The sequence below is a fragment of the Chrysemys picta genome, chromosome 11 (genome assembly GCF_011386835.1).
Source record: "Chrysemys picta bellii isolate R12L10 chromosome 11, ASM1138683v2, whole genome shotgun sequence".
Lineage (NCBI taxonomy): Eukaryota > Metazoa > Chordata > Testudines > Emydidae > Chrysemys > Chrysemys picta.
This window is the reverse complement of record NC_088801.1, coordinates 6,064,887-6,086,650: the sequence shown is the minus strand read 5'-3', so window position 1 is coordinate 6,086,650 and position 21,764 is coordinate 6,064,887. Positions and strand designations below refer to the sequence as shown.

Below are 21,764 nucleotides of genomic sequence, written 5' to 3'. Positions count from 1 at the left end.
ATGTGTCCCTCTTTCTTGAATCTCCTATAACAGCATTATGTCTTGCCTGTTTTCTTATCTCTTCATTTTATTTATTTTCTGCAGCCTTGAAACTTTCAGCATTCCTCTCAGCCAGTTCATTTCTGCAGTCAAAATCTTTCGGTCATCGGCTTTCTTCACACTCTAGCATTCTGAGCTAGACAGAAGTAGCTGTATGACAGTTGTCTCATATACATGGGGTTCTGCTTTTATTGAAATGTCTTTAGCTTTCCAGATCTTGCAGAGTTTTCCGAATTTAGTAGACGCTACATCGACTCTTCTTTTGATGTCATCTTCACAATTCTCGTTCTTTATACTAGTCCCCCAAGGATATGTTACATAAAACCAAAACCAAAAACTAAACCAAACAAAAACCAAACCCTGTGTTAAAAGAATGTTAAAGTTGCAAAGACATGTACTTAAAAGTTAGGAAATGCCAGAATTAAAGGTTGCCCGTGCAACCTCAATTCTGCTCCCACTGTGTATGCATTATGAAACGGTCTTTAATTACACGGTCACATACTATTTTTTCCACAGGACCCCTGTTTTATCTATAGGCGATAATCATATAGGCTGTGAAGTATATACACACACACACCCCATATGTTGAGCCATTCCCTTACTCCCGCAGAACACCCATAGATGTCAACAGGAGATCTTCCTGAGTATTCAGAATTTAAGGCCTGATCTAAAGTCCACTTACGTCAATGGAAATCCTTCACTGGGCATTGGATAGGCTTTTAGGTCGGAATTCAGAACTGGGTGCATGAAACATACCCAAACCTGTGAGGTTTAACATATCTTTAACTCCCATTGAAGCCAATGTGGTTGGGAGTACCCAGCAATCCTGAACAGGTGCTCACCGCCACTCTCAAGTGTCAGGCCACTGTAGCACTTCTGGGATTAGCATTCACAGCACCAGTCTATGGAGCAAAAAGCACACGATATGTTATAACAGCTGGACAAAATCCAACGTCACTGGCAATTCATTGTCCCCACAGCCCCACCTCATGTTGCACAGGAGTCCAGCAGAGTTTAGGATAATATTCTGAGAAAACTTAAGCATAACACTGTATGGAAATAACGTAGCAGATGCCACAGCAATGGGAGGGCTCTCAGTACCTGGAAGGACGTGGTAAGCACACTGCAAATATCAGGCAATGCGGAGAGACGAAGCTTCCAGTTCTATGGACAGGCAGCCTCTTTTCCTAATGTTATTGTTTCTGACATTCAGATGACGATGAAGATAACTCTGCAATTTCTTTATACCCGTAGCAGGAGGGCAGCTGGGGTTGGTTCTCGCAGAAATTCTACAGTGACACAGCCAGACACAATGGCTTTAGGGATAGGACTATTTGTCTTATTCTAATAAAGTTCCTGGTAACATGGTAGCAGAGATTGGCTCTTTGTGGGTTTATTTTGACCAATGTCCTAGGACAATGCTCAGGAATGTCCCTTGAGCACAGGTACCTAATGAGTAGAATGGGTTGATAAATGGGAAAAAGTGTTGTGAACAATTTATCTCTTTTCTTCATTAAAAAATGTCAAAATTGTCACCCAGCTGTACTAAGGACATTTATGGATCCTAAATTCTCAGTGTTGCCAATTTTCTGCCTGGTCCTTTACCACTGACTTCAACAGGTGCCGGATGACACGCTTAGGTCCCAACTAATCAAATACCCAGACATGCTTCACTTGAAAAACATTGGTCCCAATGAGGTCAATGGGGATACTCACAGGCTTTGAGTTATGACCATGCTTAAGGATCATCCTGAATCTGGCCTTCATACTGTTCCTTTCCATAAAGTTATTAAGGAAGTGGTATTATTTTGCTGTTCCCAATGGCTGCTCTTTTCTTCACTGTGACCAGAATTAGCACTCTTGGTGTGCAACCAGCCTCCACTAAATAGCACAAGTACTTAAAAATTACTCTCCACGTCTACATTCAGGGGGCAAAGAACCAAGTTTGCCTCACCTTCACAATCAATAGATGATCCCAGATGGATAATGAGTTCTTTGACACCCGGGCAGTCTTGGCTGCCTTTAATTGTTGCGAGCTCTCTTTTACTCTATAAAATGTGAGGCTATTCAGTCTAAAAGACCTTGTTTTGGGGGGTAGGAAATAAATTCAGACATTTCCACTGCAATTCAGATTCAAAAGGTGAACTGCTGAGATGGTATGGACTCAATTAACATAATTATACTAATTCTGCAAACACCCCGTCGCTTCATTGTACTACATTAGCTGAGAAAACATTCTCACATAGCCAGCTCCTTCCTGTTTCATTTTGGTATTGTTCCGATTAAGCATTTACATCCCCAAACATTTAAAGGTCTGATCCTGTTCCCTTCAGAGTCAATGACAAAACACCCACTGAGTTGGCAGGGTACAAGATTGGGCTGTATGTGTTTTAATTTTAGAACAAATCACATGCTTATCTACATTTTTATCGTGAATTCTAAATGCAACCCATTTCGCCACCTAAACGATCATGCAGTTTTTGTTTTTTTTTCCCACCCCGCTATTATCTTTGTAATAATTTAGCATATAAATGGAAGCCAAATTATTCTGTCTCCTGTCCAGATTGACAGATGAGAAACTGTTCCTTAATTTTCAAAGAGCAGCACTGATGACTTTTACTATCTAATGGGAGATGGTGATGGGTTTTTCAACGGAGAGTGTCAGATTGATGAGTTTAGACTGATGACCCTTCATGAAAGGAGATGCCAGCTCCAGTGGGGCAGCACATGCTTAGTAGAAAGTATTTAAACACATGCTGGATAAAGATTTTTAACTCTCGAAAGGCATGTATCTAATGTAACAGATATTTCACAAAACAAGTCCAGAGGCTGCTTGGAGAGATTTTTAAAGGAAGTTTGCTCTGTTCATTCTTACACATAGAACCTCAGTAAACCAGATTTAACTGTAGCTTGCAAATTACATCAGTAAACTAAGGTTCATAGATTACTGATTTTCTCATGAATGTGATGTATTGGCAAGACACAAACATGAAGGGCAAGAAGGGTGTACAGCAATTGCATAAACAATGGGTTGTTATATACGTTAAGACTAGGTTACTTCTTGGGTCTTAAGTATCTGGTAGGATGGATTTTGCATTGGTGATGATAGAGTCCTGCTAACTGAGGGACTTACTTTTGGAGCTCAAGCGATTGTTGAATGCAGGAAGGTACACAAGAGAAGAAGAGTATCAGAGGGGTAGTCGTGTTAGTCTGAATCTGTAAAAAGTAACAGAGGGTCCTGTGGCACCTTTGAGACTAACAGAAGTATTGGGAGCATAAGCTTTCGTGGGTAAGAACCTCACTTCTTCAGATGCAAGACAAGAAGAGTTCATGGCAGAAGAAAGATTATAATAATAACCAAGAGTCATTACCCATTGGACCAGGGATAGATTCTTCCTCACTTGATGGAGGAATGGGAGACAGGGATCCAGGTATTAAGAATGGGAAAATCCTGCTTTCATTTACATTCAGAGCTGGTTGAATTATTCACTTCAAGCCACTAATCCATTCAGTTTGGCCCTCTCTCCTGTCCACCTAAACAGATCATGATATCTATGAACCAACCCCATTTGTTTGCTACTTTGTGCAGACATGTTTCAACCTATGGATTCCTTGCACGCTTTTTGCTGCAATCATTTATTTGATATTTGGAATTTGTTCTGTGAGCTGTGTGATTGGACACAAGTCGCATGGGATTGTTTCTGTTTCCTTATTGGAAGAGCAAACTTTGATATATTAGAAAGTATTCAGCAATTTGACACTGCTAAACTTAAGTCTCTGGTAGGATGGATTTTGCATTGGTGATGATAGAGTCCTATCATCCAATTGCTATATCTAGCCCTCAGGAGCATTATGTGGACTTGCAACATTCCCTGTAGATTTTTGGGACCCCTAATCAGTGCATGGATTAAAATATAATCACTGAATTGTATTTATGGACTGGTATAATCCCTTGTTCCATGTACTGGGATCCATTTCCCACTATCTTACTCCAGATATTTCAAAAAGTCACTCCCTTCCCCTATGTTCCATGATGATATTTGAGGTCTGCTGGGACAAAACCTCTGTCTGTCTCTGGGACCTGGCTTGATGAGATTGGTAGCAAAGCATTATCTGTTGCAAAACTTGATCTTCTGAAACTTGATCCCTCAGAGCTGGAATTTGAGGAGTTTCATATAATGCAACAAAGATACGGGCTTTTGGCTGAACATTTAGTTTGGCTGTTTGGTTTGTTTATTGTTGTCTTGATGGGTTTAATACATTGGTGTGGGTAGGAATTTTATGAAGAACAGGAGCTTTTCCACTCTCTTCATTTCTGTATGTTTTAATAACCAACGCTGCTGTACAGTGCCCAGATGCAGTCTTTGAGTTACAGCGCTATATAACCCATAACGGGCCAGATTGCGCCTAACAGACAGGCAAGCCAGCGTAACTGTGGGAGGCATTTTTGCAGGGGCAATTTAATAGGCAATCCCTGAAAATGTCTCCCCTGTGAAACACAGGAAAATAACCAAATGGACACGACAAAAAGACTCACGAAACACAGGCATTTGAGTCCTCTGCAGATGAATGGAATAAAGAATTCATAGAGTGTCACACCTTGTAGTCCTTACCCAGGCAAAAACTCCTGGAAGAGCATGGGAGTCTTTGCCACTGTAGGGAATTCAGCCCAAAACTAACAGATAATACTTCTGGAGGTTTAGCATTCTACATCTGCTCCAGATGATGGCGGTCACCTCTCTTTCAGACTCAGAGCAGGTCATCTCATTTCATAAGTGCAAACTCACCAGCCCCAACACTTCGACCAGTCATGGTAACTTTGTATAATGCCCTCAGTCCCATTAATATAGCAAGTCTGGTAGTTCCCTCACACGCTTGTTCGCTGAGCTGCCAGCTGAGAACCTCAGCTGAAGAAGTGGCCTCACAATTAAGTTACTTTTGATTTACATCAGTGAAAGTGAGGAGGGAAGTGGGCCAAATTTTTGATCTAAATTCTCTACTGCTGTATAAATTGGCACACCTCCAGTTTACCCGATGAAAGGATAATATGGAGATATACCTATCTCATAGAGCTGGAAGGGACCCTGAAAGGTCATCAAGTCCAGCCCCCTGCGTTCACTAGCAGGACCAATACTGATTTTGCTTCAGATCCCTAAATGGCCCCCTCAAGGATTGAACTTACAACCTTAGGTTTAGCAGGTCAATGCTCAAATCACTGAACTATCCCTCCCACAACTCCATCTCCCTGTGGGAGGAGGACATGTTAATGCAAAAGTGGAGACTCTCCTATTGGCAATCATTGAGAGCTGTGGTGATTATAGACACATAACCATGTTCACTGGCATAGTTCCACTGACTTCAGCAGAGCAACGCCGATTTCCACCAGTGGAGGATCTGGCCCACATTCTTCCAAAAGCTTAAAAAGTCCAGTGTCAAAATTAAATCTTAACGCGGAGATACTTTATCAAAAAGCACTTCTGTGTCAAGGGCTGGAGATAAGGCATTTGCTTGTTATCTGAATCAGAAGGGCCCTTGGGAATGCCAGGAATGATGGAGAGCTACTCATATACTTTTATAATTAAAGCGAGGAGGATTTGATCTGGAATTAATATTTGGAAGCATCCCTTTGTAGCTTGATATTGCAATAACCTAGGGAAACGTTTCAGGATTCACACGTTTAGGTGCCTGCTATATAACGGAAAAGTTTTCTTTGTCAGTGTGCATCAGGCATAAAGAAGGCCAATACAGTTTGAGCTTGGGGGGAATGTAGTGAGGTGGTGTGGCCTCTCATGGACACAAAGGGAGAGCAACCCCCTCACTGAGCCCTGGTGGGTGGAGCCATGTCATGCTCACCCCTCCCACCAGAAGTCAGTGGGCAGGACAGAAAGTATAAAAGATGGGCCTGGGAGCTCAGCTGGGCGGCAACTGCCGGAGGAGTCAGACGCCTCCTGCTTGCTCCTGAGCTGGGAGACTGCCGCAGGCCCCTGTGGAACCGAGTACTGGCCAGAGCCGTCTGCTGATCCGACTGCGGAGGAGTGGCCAGCACTATTACAGGCCTTCTACCCGGACGATTTGGAGGACCCCCTACTGATCTAGGTGCACCCCGAGGGGGAGTTCGGAAATGGCCCAGGGACAGCCGACCCTAGTCTGGCTGCAGTGCTGCCAGAGAGTAGGTCAGCGTGTTGTGGTCAGGATCCCCGCTGACCCAGTGGCAGAGCGATCTGCCACTGGTAGGGCCCTGGGCCGGGATGCAGCGGAGCGGGTGGGCCTGTGTCCCCCCTGCCACCCCAATCGTGGGGTGCCAGTCTCCCCCTCTCCAGGCCACGAAGCCAGGGTTTGTCGGCCATCTGCAGGAGATAGGAGGCTCGAACCCTTTGCTGCTCAACCCTGACTACAGGCCCGAGATATTGATTCTTAGTGCCCCACCCTGAGTAAGGGTCCGGGCTCCCTGATTGGGTTTGCTGCTCAGCCCTGACCATAGGTCCGAGCCATAGACCTCTATTGCCCTGCCCTGACTCAGGGTCTGGGCCATCTAACTGTGTGTGCTCCTGGGGCCTGACCACAGGCCCGAACCCTAGACTCCTATTGCCCTGATTGAGGGCCCGGGCTATTTAACTGTGTTTGTTGCTCGCCCCCTGAAAACAGGCCTGAGCTAGAGACACTTGTCGCCCCGCTAATTCCCCATGGTGGGCGATGGACTGGTGTGTAGTGAGGTGGTTTGGCCTCCCACAGACCCAGACGGAGAGGAACCCCACTGCTAGGCTACTACAGGGAATTGATCTGTTCTGAGCCATGAGGCTTTGGAGTGGACCTGGTTGTAATAAAAGTGTGCAGATTGCATGGAATGGGGTAAACCCTTCATCGACGCACAGCGTGAACGGGATCGGGGAAGGGGGTGTTCGGAAGAATCCTATTCCTAGACCTTCCTGCAGATACTTTGGAAACCGCCCCCCCAATGGTGCAACTCCATGGGAGGGCAGGATCTGAGGCTGTGGGGGTATGTGCCTCAGCTCCAGTGAGGTTACTGTGCTCTGATATAGAGGGGCCAGGTGTGGGCTACAGAGAGGGGCTGGAAGCAGTGGGCCTGCCAATGCGTTACCATTCCTTTCACAGGTCTGGGATGTTCTGGGAACTATCATAGTCTTGGTGCTTCTGTAGGAGGACCTGGGCTTTGGGTGTCTTCCTTCTCCACATAAACAGACTCTTCCCAGCTACTCGGGTTGTACCCTGATGGACCGATATCCCCCATCCTATACAATTTGTCTTATTAGTCAACCAACAGAATTTGTAATTATATAAACAATACAACAACACTCCAGGTGAAGGGAGCCTCTGTACTATACAAAGCCTGGGAAACCTCCAAAAGTCAATCACCCTGTTTGTTGCTCTAAAAGATCTGCTATAGTTCAAAACAAGAATTCTTTCAGGGAAGTTCTATGGCCTGTGGTATGCAGGAGGGCAGACTTAGGCCTGGTCTATGCAAGGGGGGGATAACCATCCCCCACCCCCCGTCGACTCTGCCTCCGCCTCTTGCCCTGGTGGAGTACCGGAGTTGAAGGGAAAGCGCTCGGCGGTCAATTTATCGCATCTAGACTAGACGTGATAAATAGACCCCCGCTGGATCGATCGCTTCCTGTCAATCCAGCAGGTAATGTAGACAAGCCCTAACTGACTTAGAAAAACTGGACGAGCACAAGTCCATGGGGCCGGATGCGCTGCATCCGAGGGTGCTAAAGGAGTTGGCGGATGTGATTGCAGAGCCATTGGCCATTATCTTTGAAAACTCATGGCGATCGGGGGAGGTCCCAGATGACTGAAAAAAGGCTAATGTAGTGCCCATCTTTAAAAAAGAGAAGGAGGAGGATCCGGGGAACTACAGGCCAGTCAGCCTCACCTCAGTCCCTGGAAAAATCATGGAGCAGGTCCTCAAGGAATCAATTCTGAAGCACTTAGAGTAGAGGAAAGTGATCAGGAACAGTCAGCATGGATTCACCAAGGGGAAGTCATGCCTGACTAAGCTAATTGCCTTCTATGAGGAGATAACTGGGTCTGTGGATGAGGGGAAAGCAGTGGATGTGTTATTCCTTGACTTTAGCAGAGCTTTTGATATGGTCTTCCACAGTATTCTTGCTGGCAAGTTAAAGAAGTATGGGCTGGATGAATGGACTATAAGGTGGATAGAAAGCTGGCTAGATTGTCAGGCTCAACAGATAGTGATCAACAGCTCCATGTCTAGTTGGCAGCCGGTTTCAAGCGGAGTGCCCCAAGGGTCGGTCCTGGGGCCGGTTTTGTTTAATATCTTCATTAATGATCTGGAGGATGGCGTGGACTGCACTCTCAGCAAGTTTGCAGATGACACTAAACTGGGAGGAGTGGTAGATACGCTGGAGGGTAGGGATAGGATACAGAGGGACGTAGACAAATTAGAGGATTGGGACAAAAGAAACCTGATGAGGTTCAATAAGGACAAGTGCAGAATCCTGCATTTAGGATGGAAGAATCCCATTCACTGTTACAGACTAGGAACCGAGTGTCTAGGCAGCAGTTCTGCAGAAAAGGACCTAAGGGTTACAGTGGACAAGAAGCTGGATATGAGTTAACAATGTGCCCTTGTTTCCAAGAAGGCTAACGGATTTTGGGCTGTATAATAGGGACATTGCCAGCAGATCGAGGGATGTGATCGTTCCCCTCTATTCGACTTTGGTGAGGCCTCACCTGGAGTACTGTGTCCAGTTTTGGGCCCCACACTACAAGAAGGATGTGGAAAAATTGGAAAGAGTCCAGCAGAGGGCAACAAAAATGATTAGGGGGCTGGAGCACATGAGTTATGGGATTGTTTAGTCTACAGAAGAGAAGAATGAGGGGGGATTTGATAGCTGCTTTCAACTACCTGAAAGGGGTTCGAAAGAGGATGGATTTAGACTGTTCTCAGTGGTACCAGATGACAGAACAAGGAGTAATGGTCTCAAGTTGCAGTGAGGGAGATCTAGGTTGGATATTAGGAAAAACTTTTTCACTAGGAGGGTGGTGAAGCACTGGAATGGGGGTTACGTAGGGAGGTGTTGGAATCTGCATCCTTAGAAGTTTTTAAGGTCAGGCTTGACAAAGCCCTGACTGGGATGATTTAGTTAGGATTGGTTCTGCTTTGAGCACGGGGTTGGACTAGATGACCTCCTGAAGTCCCTTCCAACCCTGATATTCTATGATCACAGTGCTCCCTGCTGGCCTTAAAACCTACTACCATCTGCTTTATCTTTCTTGACTGTAGAAGCTGCCAGTCAATGCTTGCTACAAATTTACCTCCAAAATTAATTGTTAGGCCTGCACTGTAATAATTTTCTTCTGAGAATAAACACAGGTTGAGCCGAGTAAAATATCAGGAATAATTCAGTTGAAGTCAGTGGGGTTACACCAGAGTAAAAAACAGTAGAAGGGAGCACAGAATCATACCTGGTAACGTTGGCTTAGGTCCAACCAGGGAACCCAATAAGGAAATATCAGTTTATCTCACTTTACTGTTGAATTAAGTATCATATTAGATCAGAGGTGGGCAAACTACGGTCCGCGGGCCACATCCGGCCTGTGGGACCGTCCTGCCCGGCCCTTGAGCTCCCGGCCCCTCCCGCGCTGCCCCCCCCCCCCGCCCCCATAGCCACGCCGCCGCCCAGGCAGCGCTCTGGGCGGCGGGGTTGCACGCTCCTGCTGAGCAGCGTGGCAGCGTGTCTGGCTCCAGCCGGGCAGCACGGCTGCAAGACATGCTGCTGTGAGTGGCATGGTAAGGGGGCCAGGGGGTTGGATAAGGGGCGGGGGGGTCCCAGGGGACAGGAGGCAGGGGGCGGTTGGATGGGGTGGAGGTTCTGGGGGGAAGTCAGGGCATGAGGAACATGGTGGGGGGTTGGATAAGTGTGGGAGTCTCAGGGGATGGGGGTGTGGATGGGATCAGGGGACGGGGAACAGGGGGGGTTGGATAGATGTGGGGTACCGGGGGGCCTGTCAGGGGGTGGGGGTGTGGATAGGGATTGGGGCAGTCAGGGAACTGGGAGCAGGGGGTTTGGATAAGTGGTGGGGTCCTAGGGGGCGGTTAGAGCTGGGGGGTCCTGGGAGGGGGCGGTTAGGGGTGGGGGTGGTCAGGGGACAAGGAATGGGGGGTTGTTGGATGGGTTGGGGGACTTGAGGGGGGCAGTCAGGGGGCAGGAAGTGGAGGGGGTGGATAGGGGGTGGGGGACAGGCTGTTTGGGGAGGCACAGCCTTCCCTATCTGGCCCTCCATCCAGTTTTGCAACCCCAATGTGGCCCTCGGGCCAAAAAGTTTGCCCACCCCTGTATCAGATGATAAGGAGGGAAAAACGTCATTGTTTTGTTTTGTATTTTCTCCAAACACTACAGCTTTTCATTAGTTGTTTTTTTCTCCCTGTGGTTTTGTGTTTTGGTTTGTTTTCGGTTTTTTGTTGGTTTCAATTTTTTAGTAAATGCTATTTTTTTTCCCCAGCAGTTTATGACTTTTTCAACCAAATTCCTGATCTCAGATACTGAAAAGGCCACGGCATCATCTTCTTATGCTTTTAAATTCTAAGATTATCTGCTTAGAAGTTATAAGTTATAAATAATTTAGCTTCGAAGGGCCACATTCAGATGTGGTGCAAGAAAGTGTTGAACTTATACCGTATTCACACCAGGTCTGGCTTTCCTCCAAATATACATTTAAAAAATAAAACACGATGATGATGCTGAGACATAATGGTAATTAAAGTCAATGGAACTAAACTAATTTATACCAAACGAGAATCCTGTCCAAAATAGGCATCCCTTTTTTGTCCCCCATACTGACTTTCCAAGACTAATCACACTGCCCAGATACTCTTAATTTCATCATTCATCAGAGGATGTTACAGGTAAGTGATCATAAGAAACAGTAGGTGTGTTTCCCTGATGGCAAAGAGAATTTGCACTATGTGTTGGCTGTTTCTTTCCCAAGCATTATATTGATACAATACCACTACCATGCACCCGGTTTTAATTAGATATTTTATGGATGCTAAATCAGAGATCTCATTTAAGTTCTACATTTCATGTTACAAAGGTTAAAATACTATCGCACCCTTCAGTAGGGGAGTTGCAGTCACACATCATGCAAGCCATTTCATCTACTTAATTTTTCTGTATTCTTCTCTATTTGTAGCTGGAGATCACGGGGGTTCTTCAGCGACAGTAGATGTGGCAGTCATTGGAGGTAAGTATTAGACTGTATTTGAAAGTTTGATTAGAACAGCGTTTCTCAAACTGGGGTCCGTGGACCGCTGAGGGTCCGTGAGGGTATTCCGGGGGTCCACTGGCCCTGCTGATCAACTCCACCTCTTCCCTCCCTTAACTTCTCCCCCTCCCTCCCAGTGCCTCCTGCATGCCGAGGAACAGCTTTTCAGCAGTGTACGGGAGATGCTAGGAGGGAGCGGGAGAAGCGGGGACGAGGCGCTCGGGGGAGGGGGCAGAGAGGCAGGGAAGAGGTGGGGCAGGGGTGGAGCCTGGGGGGAAGAGGTGGAGTCGGGGTGGAGCCTGGGGCTGAGTGGGGGGTTTAGGGGTCCGTGAAAATTTTTAAATCAAAATGGGGTGTCCTCGGGTTGCTAAAGTTTGAGAACCTCTGCATTAGAAGGAAAGAAAACAGGGCTCTTGTCGTCTTATAAAATCCCATGCTTGGTCAGCCTTTTATAGACATCGCTGTGCAGATACTATGCGGTATTCAAAAATGAAATCAGAAAAGTCCCAATCCAGCAAAACCCTTAAGCACAGGCTTAATTTGGATGTTTAATGCTTAATTTTAAATCTTCTGTAGTATTCACACGCGTAAAGTAAAACATGTGCTTAAATACATGGCTGAATTAGGGCCCCAGAATGCGCGCGCGCTCTTTCTCTCTCTCTCTCTCTCTCTCTCTCTCCCTCCCTCCCTCTCCGGAGACAGGGTGTTACTATGTTCTACAGAGTCACTCTCCACCCAGCAGCCCTTGAAGGGTTAAATCTTCCAAGCAGCTTCAGCCCAGACTCTAATTTTTTACCTGTGACCAACCGAGGAGAAAAGTGATAGAATTTAGACATCTAACGGCCTGGGGCCTGATTCTGATCTCATTTATGCCTTGCAGAAGTGACTCCCCATTGAGGTGAATGGAGTTACACCAGTGTGAGACTGGCATGAGAACAGAATTAGGACACTTAAATCCAACATTTGCACCGGCAATTACTTCACCTGCCATTGCCTGTGCGTAATTCATGACAGAGGTCACGTTTCAGGTCCAGAATTAGGGGGAATTTTAAATAGATGGCCATGCTTCCTGGGAAGGAATCAAATATTCCAGGATCTGCCTGGATGTTAGGGTTTCGATGCACAGGGGCAGTCCATATGTTAATGATAATGATAGCACCCCGCTCTTCTATAGCTTGACAAACTCAGACTGGCAATAAGGTGTAGATTTTTTACCCGTGAGAGTAATTAACCATTGGAACAATTTATCAAGGGTCGTGGTGGATTCTCCATCGCTGGAAATTTTTAAATCGAGATGTTTTTCTAAAAGATCTGCTCTAGGGATTATGTTGGGGCAGTTCTCTGGCCTTTGTTATACAGATCAGACTAGATGATCGCACAGGTCCCTTCTGGCCTCGTATTTGCTTCGGCACAATAGGTGGGCAGAATTTCCGCAGTCTTGAAGCGGGATGATGCCATCGAGCTGGCAATTCCCTGCTTGTGCTCCAGCACAACCTCACCTGTACCCCCAAATCCATCCCTGGGAAGCAGAGGAGGAGGTGGAAACGGTGATGTTTAGCCTTCCCCCGACCGGTATCTATGTGTCTTTCACCAGCCCTGTGCATCTGGAAGGGATATGTATGGCCATGAGGCAACCATTTCCCTTTCTCGTCTCCGAAAGGAACTGCTCTATTACCTTCCACATCCATCTGTGTCTAGATTCCAGATCATGTCAGAACCTCGGTAATCGGCTCTTTGCTGAGTTACACACGTTATCGTCCCACAAATGATGCCGCTCGCCCCACAGCTCAACAAAGAACCAATAGTCGGGCACTCTAGTGAACTCTTACCTCATTGAACCAGCTCATCAGCTGGTGTAAATCAGGGTAGCTTCATTGATTAGAGCTATGCCCATTTATACCAGCTGGTGATGTGGCCCATTGTTTTTACAAAATATACAACACCACATTTCCTAGAGTTCTATTCAAGCGCTCGCATACATTTAAACTAACTACAGTTGTCAAGCTAAATGAGCAAAGCACTGTACCTGGAGAAATGCATTATCCTGGCCTTTTGATTTTCATTGCGTTTGTTCACTTCCCTGCTCACTCTCTCATTTCAGTAATTCACCAGGGGTATCCCAATCATTAGTGCAAATTAGTGAGGTTCTGTTGTATTTCCCTCAGGTTCGAGCTCCTGTAACTTTAATTTCAGTTTCCTGCGAACCAGTGGAAGGTAAATTGAATTGTGCTTCGTCTCTTAGGGTTATTAATACTGTGCCAGATCTAAAGCCTATTAAAGCCCATTGTGTCAAGGGATACCAATGTAGTCCTAAAAAATTGAGAGAGCCTCTGGTGGAATCAAATTATTATTGTAACCTCAACTTCTTTACATGAGCAATTCTCTTTCTGAGAGCAGTACTTCAGTCACCATAAAAGCTGGAGGAGCTAGTTAACATAATTAGGTACAACTAAAACGGTCTCCTGCCTTAATCCTGGAAGTGTTGCCAAAATTCTCCCCTCGCCATTGTTTTCATGCCAACAGTCTCGTATTACTCGCCCCCATTTTCATGTCCCTACAAGTGAGCTCACGCTTACTCTGCAATGATGAGATACCCTTGTGAAGTCCATCCATCCTTTCGCTACTTTGGCATTATGCACTATATGTATCCTATGACTTTTTTAAAACAAACTTTGTATGAATGGATAATCTAAGCCAGGGGTAGGCAACCTATGGCACACGTGCCGAAGGTGGCACACGAGCTGATTTTCAGTGGATCTCACTGCCCGGGTCCTTATCACCGGTCCGGGGGGGGGGGGAGGGGGGGAGGAGAGGGGGGCTCTGCATTTTAATATAATTTTAAATGAAGCTTCTTAAACATTTTAAAAACCTTATTTATTTTACATACAACAATAGTTTAGTTCTATATTATAGACTTATAGAAAGAGACCTTCTAAAAACATTAAAATGTATTAGTGGTATGCGAAACCTTAAATTAGAGTGAATAAAGGAAGACTCGGCACATCACTTCTGAAAGGTTGCCGACCCCTGATCTAAGCACTATACCCAGATGTACAGACACTTTTCTCAACCTATATATTATAAAATATTTTAACATTCGCTTAAATAAAATTTGTAAGTATGACACGGTCTCCCTCCCCCCCCACCCCAAGTTAAGACAATCAATGCTGCTTATATCCTTATCTTAGAGCTACTTGGAGATTCAATGTGTGGCAAGTCAGCATGTAAATCTACAGCAGACTTGCTTGCCATGTACTAAGTGGCCACACACTAAAAATCCCATAGTGCGCTTTGACATATTGCTGTTTGACGTACTGCTGCAGTATATCAAAGAGCACTATGAAACTTTTACTCCACGGTAGCAGGGCCTAGATAGGCACTTAGCGTGTGGCAGATTTCCTGCCTGGCTTGCCACATATTAAGTCTCTGTGTAGACATGACCTGATTGCTTGTCTAGCACAGTGGTCTCCAAAGTGGGGGTGTGTGCAAGACGATCCATTGGGGGGCGCGGCAGGTGGAGCGCCGCCAGAGGGGGGGGAAAAAAGGGCAGCTGGAGGAGGGAGGGAATGAACGAGCGGGAAAGCTGTCCCCTTCCTCCCCCACAGGCAGGGCCACCCGGAACGCAGGGGCTTTAGGGGCTGCAGGGCCATGGGCTAAGGGGGTCCCGGGACCCTGGCCTGCAGCTATAAAGCCCCTTTCGGAATGCGGCCCTGAATCCTCCGGTCCATGGAGGAGCAGGGGCAGCCCTGCAGCCAGCGGCCAGAAAGAAACGGCGCTTTCCCCTTCAAAGCCGACTGGAGAGAAGGAGAGCATCGCTTTTCTCCGGTCGCTGGCTGTGCGGCTGCCCCGCTCCTCCTGAGTCCTCTGGCCCGTGCTCACAGGGCCACATTCCGAAAGGGGCTTTAGAGCTGCAGCAAGGCTCTGCAGCTCCTAAAGCCCCTGCGTTCCGGGTGGCCCTGCCTGCCCGGGGGGTGCAGCTCCCAGAATCGTGGCCATGGAGGCGGTGCTGCGCTGTGCAGAGCCACCTGCACACCCCTTGCACCAAACAGGAGTTGCCCCAGGTAAGTGCTCTGCACCTCCTGCCTGCCCCAGCCCTCAGCCTCCTCCCGCACCCCTACCCTGAGCGCCCCCCCGCATCCTAACGCCCTCCCAGACCCCACACCCCACCCTGAACGCCCTCCTGCACCCTAACGCCCTCCCAGACCCCACACCCCACCCTGAGCGCCCTCCCGCACCCTAATGCCCTCCCAGACCCCCACACCCCACCCTAAGCGCCCTTCCGCACCCTAACTCCCTCCCAGACCCTGCACGCCCAGCACCCTCCTGCACCCTAACCCTAATCCAGACCTTCCAATCGCTGTATCACAAAGTGTTAAACCAAGATTTTCAGAAATAATGAAGCATAGTCAATCACATTGCTCTCACTAAAAAACATTATTAATAATATTTTTTTTTGTGAGAGCAAAAAGGTTTTTTGTACCGTTAATAAATAAAATACAGTAAAAATTATTTTTAAAATATTGTTCCTCTTTATCTCATCCGTTTTTAATTTCTATTTTTTGGTATGTTTTATATTGTACATAATATATTAGTATAGTAGTACATGTATATAATTTATACATAAATAAATAAATATACATATAGTGGGGGTGCGTACTCAAAAAATTTTTACTGATCAGGGTGCGCGATCAAAAAAGTTTGGAGACCACTGGTCTAGCAGGACAGGCTTTTCTCGTGTTTGTTGTACAGATTTCATACAGCTCATTCATTGCGTACACAGTCTAAATATGGTTAAAAATGGGCTCTGCATGGGGCGATGAGCACAGAAGTCAGGAAAGGCCAATTCCTGCCCCTTGCCTTGGATCTAGAACGTGGGACAGACACAGAGCCACGTGAGCTGCACCCTCTCTGCTTGGGAATTGCCCCGGGGGTCTGCATCGTTCATAGACCCGCTAAGCGTGCTTATGCCCTAGTATTGCCAACCCTCATGGTTTTGTTATGGACTTCTGTAATATTTAGCATATTCCCCCCTACTGAACACCCCCGGTTACATTATGTCCCAGTGTAAAATGTAGGCTGTATACGATTGCTCACTAAGCAATTCAAACGGTTCTTCCCTCCTAGGTGTCATAGCAGCGGTGGCGATTGTCCTAATCTGCCTGTTGATCGTGATGCTCCGATACATGTACAGGCACAAGGGCACCTACCACACGAATGAGGCAAAGGGAACTGAATTTGCCGAAAGTGCAGACGCTGCGCTGAAAAATGACCCGGCTCTCCAGGAGGCTGTGGATGAGAGCAAAAAGGAGTATTTCATCTGAGAGCAAAAGGAAGCCACGCTGAGACTGCCTTAGTCGTTCTTTCCCCCCAAGGGAATCGGTCAGAAATGCTACATCAACGAAAGCACTAAGATATGGATATGGCAAGGATAGAAGCAAGCATCCTAACTGAACTGCTACTCTCCCCCCCCCCCCCCACTCCCTATGAAGAATGGAACACCAGATACCTGGCTGTTGATTTTATTAGCCACACAGCTGGTCACAGTTGAATTCAGTATCCGATCAGAAGAAATAAAATCTCAGTCTGAATGATAAACCGAGACCAGCTAACGATATCAAATGTCACACCTTGACATTTGGTCAAAATAGCAGATGCCAATGGAAAACATCCTCTTAGCGTTAACGATGCCCCCTACATCGATATTATACAGAACTACCTGAAAATGCATTTTCAGTGGTAATAGAACAAGAGTTAAACCAGATAAAAGCTGAGGTTAGTGGAACAAAAATTGGTCTCTAGTCCAGAATTCCCCCCCCCTTAAATGTGCACTTTGCCAGGTGTGATTTTTTTCCTTCCAGCCCTCTTCTCCCCCCCCCACCCCCCACTTTGTTTTTAAGTCAAGGACACAACACACACAAACCCTATAGGAGAAATATGGAACACTTAAGAGTGAAGGAATTTTAGCTAGCTCTTCATGGTGACTTGAGGAATGCAAAGTGTTAGAATTTACAGTATATAGTAGGTAATAACCACTAGACTTAAGACAATGATCCCAAATAGCTATTTGGCTCCTCTCATGCATACGTAAGTCAATAGTTATTGGCTAGTGCAGGCCTTCTGAAACAAATGCTCTCCCCTAGATTTGGAATGAGAACTCTGGCCCTGGTGTTTGTTTATTTATTTCACATTGGCGAATTCTTTCAAAAACCTGCTGACATTTGGGGGAATTGAGTCAGAACGCAGACATAAATAACACTTAGAAATGTAACTGTAATGCTACCCTGGAGCAGTTTGTCCATTTGAATCCCATTCGGTGGTATTGATCTTTCTCTCTTTTGTGCCCCTCCCAGCTTTTAAATATATCTCGCTTTTCATGCAGCCTCAGATACAAAAAATTCCATTGAGCATCACCTCTTTAAAAAAATAAAATGGACGTGAGCTGTAAAATGAAAGATCCTGTTCATCACATAAGAATTCACTGTGATGAATTTCTTCACAACAGCAAGCTCTTTGTCTCACGGAAACCACCAGGTCGTCCTGGAAATAGGATTAATTGTCCTCTGCACCTGTTTATCACCAGCTAGGTTTATGCCCTTAATTATCCCAAATGAGTATGGGGGGGGGGCGGAGGGAACAATTAATAATAAATGTGCCTTCGATCAACTACCCTGTTTTAAATCAATAGTTTTCTATGTTTTCCTGTTTATAGAGAGACATCTATAATTGTGCTTTCACAACTTGGTGGCTTCATGTTCTCCAAAGATCTTCATTTTATGACACTGGAAGCCAGACTGGCTCCTAGAGACCAGCTTAATTCACCAATGTTGGCCATACAACTACTAGAGGAGACTAGATCTCCAGGAGAAAATATTTGAGGAATCAAGTAGATTTGGTGAAGGAAGGGGACAGTTTTGTCTCTTTAATTAAATCCTCAAGGCCGCTCAGTACCTACCAGAGCAGGACTTTGCAGTAGGAGAGTCCTAAAGATTGAATGTTGGCTAATGTTGAATCTTTGCGCTGTATGCTTTTAACCAAAGAAAATCCAAACCATGCCAACTTACTAAAAACTTGGGACCAAATTCCACACACCATTGTACAGCCATATCATATACATCAGCCCACATGATACTAAAATCCAATAGTCCAGCACTAACACAATTCAAATGTTATGGTGTTATGTACTTGATTTTTTTATTCGTGTTACCATTTGAATCCTTTCACCGCTGCTTGTGAAATAGGAATAAACGTGTGTGATTGTTTTGGGTGGAGGAAATTGATTAATCTTAGCAGTGGGAGTACACTTCTGTGCCTGGATCCCCAGAAAAGGAGCTGAGGGGAGGAGAAGGAAAGGGACATCCTCTTCTTGAAGGTGCAGAATTCACATATCTACTATGAAGTTAAATTCTTCGTCGACCTAAAAAAATACATAAGCTTACGCCCTGGATAGGCTCAGGAACCCAGTCTGGAAACAATGTATACATTCCCTATGGATGTGAGGGTGGGTGGAACATACACCCCATGTCATACGCGAGACCAGGGAACTCCCCCGGCAAAAAAAACAACCTTTCAGGAGGCCTAGTGGGCCAGGCCCTATTAAGCCTTTTCCTTAAAGCAAACTTCCTGAACCTTATATGCCCTTATTTCTACCTTGCATCTATCCAGCCCCACACCAGCCAGCTATGGCTGCTAAGAAGAACTTACTCAATAAAGGTTTGTTTGAAGCCTTTCTAGTGGCTGACTGGAACGGTAGTAAATTCTCATCTGAGTAGCCATCTTCTGGACGGACGCACAGCAGAAATGAGGTGGTGGTGGGAGGTCCACTGAGGTTGCAAGGAACAAATCGTTTTTCAAGGCTAGGGATTGTGACTAAGCTACTAAGGAACCATGGGATACCTGAACAGCTGCACAAGGTACACCAGAGTGTGTTTTTATTTATTAATGGGGTGGATGGACCAAGCCAACCAAGTCTGAGAGTCATCTTGAGTTGTGGGACTGATGGCCATCAGGTAGCTGTTAGTCCTAAAGGAGTGGGGTAAATTGGCTTCAATGGAGTTATGCTGATTTACATCAATTGAAAATCTGGCCCAGTATGTGACTATTTAGGCCCCAAATCTTTGGCTATGGTCTCCTTAGTAGTTTACTTCATTTCTGTATGCCATTTTCCCCACATTCACGCAGCCAGCTGAACAATCCAAGTATACAATAACTACATCGTCGACCCATCACCAATGAGCCTTTTAGAATATTTTAGAATATTTTAGAACAGTAACTTTGGCGCTAGTCATGTTTTCAGTTATTTTCTCTGTGTTCTTTCAAGTTCAGTGATTTTGACTCGCGCACCCAGAACAGAGAGCAGAGCAGGGATGTGAGGGGTTTTTTTGTTTGACTTTTTAGGAATCAAAGGTTGCTTTGTAAAGAAAGAGCAACATTTAACAGTATCATGAGACTGGCAGAGCTCTAAGGGCCCAATCGCTCATCCTCTACCCACACAATAGCCCCACTGTCTTCAATCAGTTTGGCTTAAATCAGTGCATTACAAAATTCTCATAACTTTTAGGGCTAATTTGCAAAACTTCCCTCTCTGTAAGCCACATGCTGTGCTAAACAGAACACAGTTTGCAATACAGAGGTGCCTCGGCGGGTGGCTGTAACTTTGGATCAAAAAGAGCTGATAGATTTTTTAAAATAGCACTAAAAGTTTTCAGTGAGTTACTTACTCCCATTATTATGTAGCCACCAACTCAGGAAATAGGACACATTTTGTATGAGCAAATGCCAACTATACATTTGGTATAGAGCTGGGTGGGAATTTTTTTGACAAAATGGTTTTCTGTCATAAAATGCTGCTTTGTCAAAACAAACTTCTTGTGGGAAAGGGTTGGTTTTAACAAAAAAACTTTTGTTAGGAAGTTTTGTCGGGTCCAGGATGGAATTTCTGGTCCAAACTAGAGACACTCCAGAATACTCTACTGCTTGAATTCACCTGGGTTCAAGTCCTTACTCCAAATCAGTCAGAGCACAGTCCTTCTGAACCTGAGTCTCACACACCTGAGCTGTGACTAAACCACCGGGCTATTCTGGGGCAGGGGAATCTAGTTCGCTTTCTTCTGGGTTCCCCCCAACCCCCCCAAAAAATCAGAACAGTCTTGGTTTCATCCCAGTGCAAAATGGGAAATTTTTAGAAATCTCAAAAATTTCCACAGGATAGGAAAACCATTTCACGCCCAGCTCTAGTTTGGTACGGATACTCCTGGTGTAGTGCTCTATAATAACTGACAATCATTGGTCCCGCAGGAACCACTTTGTACATAACGCCTCTGTTTGGAAGCACCAGTCGGTCTTCAAAATGCATTTTCAATGCCTTTGAAACTTTGCATCGAATCCTCAACTATTTGCTAATTTTCAAACTGATGCTGTTGTGGACGCATTAAGGCTTTTTTAAAAATAAGATAATAGCTAGTGTTAAGAAATGAGGCTCATAACTTAATTAGAAAAACTTGTCTGGAAAGATTCCTGTTGATGTCAGTGGGCTTTAGATTGGGCCCTGGAGATTTAAACAGGTCTCACTGAAACACTGTGTTGTTTGTGAAGAAAAATAAAGCTATTTTCAAAATCCATCCTCTAGTCTAGATTAAAGTGAGTTACGTGGACATCTGTTGCTCTACTGGATTTACATGGCACCAACACCTGATCTTATACTAGCTCAGGGGTAGGCAACCTATGGCACGCATGCCGAAGGCAGCACGCAAGCGGATTCTCAGTGGCACTCACACTGCCCGGGTCCTGGCCACCGGTCTGGGGGGCTCTGCATTTTAATTTAATTTTAAATGAAGCTTCTTAAACATTTTATAAACCTTATTTACTTTACATACAACAATAGTTTAGTTATATATCATAGACTTATAGAAAGAGACCTTCTAAAAACGTTAAAATGACTTCCTGGCACGCGAAACCTTAAATTAGAGTGAATAAATGAAGACTCGGCACAGCACTTCTGAAAGGTTGCTGTCCCCTGTACTAGTGTTTAGTCTAGGGCTGTGCAAACGTTACAGGTGCTTAGCTACAATGGTGTAACCCCATTACCAGCAGTGGCATTACACCGGTGCTACTGAGAACAGAATTTTGCATATAAGCATTCAGTCCAACTAGCGGCCCTGCCTTCCCCTGTTGATGGGAATGCTTACCTAAGCATTTCCAGATGCCAACCACTATCAGTGCCAATGTGGGACAATCTGCCAGCATTTTGTCACTGAAGCTGTGCCCTACCCTTTCATTACATAGTTAATGTTCCCAGCACCTTGGCCCACTTTCATCAGTGAACGTGAGGGAGTAACCACCGAGATGAATGCATCCCATTCTCTTTCTAGGCAGTTGGTCAATTTCTGCCACATCTCCCGCCCCATGCAATTCCATTGACTTCAGGGGCAGTATTGTCAATCTGGCCAAATAGACACACAAGCCCAGAGGCCTTCTGA

At 45.6% G+C, this 21,764-nt stretch overlaps 1 protein-coding gene across 1 annotated transcript in view; it reads left to right on the top strand.

Annotated features, from left to right (window-relative positions):
* GYPC (glycophorin C (Gerbich blood group)) overlaps nt 1-18,548 on the top strand; it is a 39,782-nt gene extending 21,234 nt beyond the window's left edge. The window contains exons 2-3 of the mRNA XM_005279756.4: nt 11,218-11,268; nt 16,414-18,548. Of these exons, the coding sequence (XP_005279813.1) occupies nt 11,218-11,268; nt 16,414-16,610 (248 nt within the window). The 3' untranslated portion in view covers nt 16,611-18,548. The remainder of the gene's footprint in view (nt 1-11,217; nt 11,269-16,413) is intronic.
* Nucleotides 18,549-21,764: the final 3,216 nt, after the last annotated feature.